The sequence below is a fragment of the Bison bison genome, unplaced genomic scaffold (genome assembly GCF_000754665.1).
Source record: "Bison bison bison isolate TAMUID 2011002044 unplaced genomic scaffold, Bison_UMD1.0 scf7180017864063, whole genome shotgun sequence".
Lineage (NCBI taxonomy): Eukaryota > Metazoa > Chordata > Mammalia > Artiodactyla > Bovidae > Bison > Bison bison.
The window spans coordinates 13118277-13119628 of NW_011494635.1; the positions used below are offsets into that span (position 1 = coordinate 13118277).

General features: G+C 59.9%; 1 protein-coding gene across 1 annotated transcript in view; it reads left to right on the forward strand.

Moving 5' to 3' along the window:
- The window catches only part of ADAM33 (ADAM metallopeptidase domain 33), a 14276-nt gene that overhangs the window by 7781 nt on the left and 5143 nt on the right, over positions 1–1352 (forward strand). The window contains exons 5-9 of the mRNA XM_010836627.1: positions 167–243; positions 331–520; positions 763–828; positions 917–988; positions 1149–1350. Of these exons, the coding sequence (XP_010834929.1) occupies positions 167–243; positions 331–520; positions 763–828; positions 917–988; positions 1149–1350 (607 nt within the window). The remainder of the gene's footprint in view (positions 1–166; positions 244–330; positions 521–762; positions 829–916; positions 989–1148; positions 1351–1352) is intronic.

Sequence of the window (1352 nt, forward strand, 5' to 3'; positions counted from 1 at the left end):
CCCCGCACCCCGCCCCGGCCCCCCGCCGAGGGCCTCTCCACCATTCCCCTCTTCTCCTCCTGTTCTAAGGAGAAGCTGGAGCTAGTCCCCCACCATGCTTTCTTTATTGCCCTCCACCCCACTTCAGCCCTGGCTGAGATTTGGGGCTGGGTCCTTTGCTCTCCAGGATCATTGCCACTACCATGGGCATGTGAGGGGCTTCCTGGACTCCTGGGTGATCCTCAGCATCTGCTCTGGGATGAGGTGAGGAGTTCTGGGGGAGGAGGCTGGACCTGGGGCTAGGGAAAGATGTCCCCTGACTGCCCTTCACTGCACCCCTTTGCACCCTAGGGGCCTGATCACACTCAGCAGCAATGCCAGCTATTATGTGCATCCCTCGCCAGCTGGGGACTCCAAGGACTTCTTGACCCATAGGATCTTCCGGGTGGAGCAGCTGTTCAGAGGGAAAGGAACCTGTGGCCACAGGGACCCAAAGGACAAAAGGGACACGATCAGCCTTTCGTGTGCCACCCAGATCAGGGTCAGGGGCATGGGCAGGGGTGGGAACGCAGTACCCAAAGCCCTTTACAATCAGAAGAGACAGGAACCGTGCAGCCCCAATTTAGGGCCTCCTGTCCTGATATTTTTATTTGGAAGCTGAAGGAACAAATTCTAGCAAAATATTTTAGAGTTAACTTTGTGCTCTCTGAGAACTGGGGTTGGTGGTCAGGGTTCAAGCCGGGCAGCCTGCCACTCAGGATCACCATTGCCACCCTCACCCAGGAGAGGCGGGAGTCCCTCCGGAGCCCGAGGTACCTGGAGCTGTACATAGTAGGGGACCACACCCTGGTGAGAGGAGCCCCAAGGGGGTTGGAGAGCCTGGTTGGGTGTCAGTTCAGCCTGTCGTCACCCCGCCGCCGTATCTCTGTCTCTCTAGTTTTTGACTCAGCACAGGAACTTGAACCACGCCAAACAGCGTCTTCTGGAGGTCGCCAATTATGTGGATCAGGTTGGGTCGGCAGGGAGAGAGCCCTTCTGGGGGGGTACTGAGAAGGGGCAGACTTGGAGATAGGGAGAGGGAACGGAGGGGAGAAAAGAGAGGTGCTCCCATGGAGGAGCCCAGGCACCAAGGCGGTCCTCCGCTTCAGTCTGCTCCCCTGCGTCCGCAGATTCTCAGGACTTTGGACATTAAGGTGGTGCTGACCGGCCTGGAAGTGTGGACCGAGCAGGACCAGAGCCGCGTCACGCCAGACGCGAACGCCACGCTGTGGGCCTTCCTGCAGTGGCGCCGGGGGCTGTGGGCGCGGCAGCCACACGACTCTGCTCAGCTACTCACGTGGGTGCCACCTACCCCCACGCGGTCCCGGCTGGGC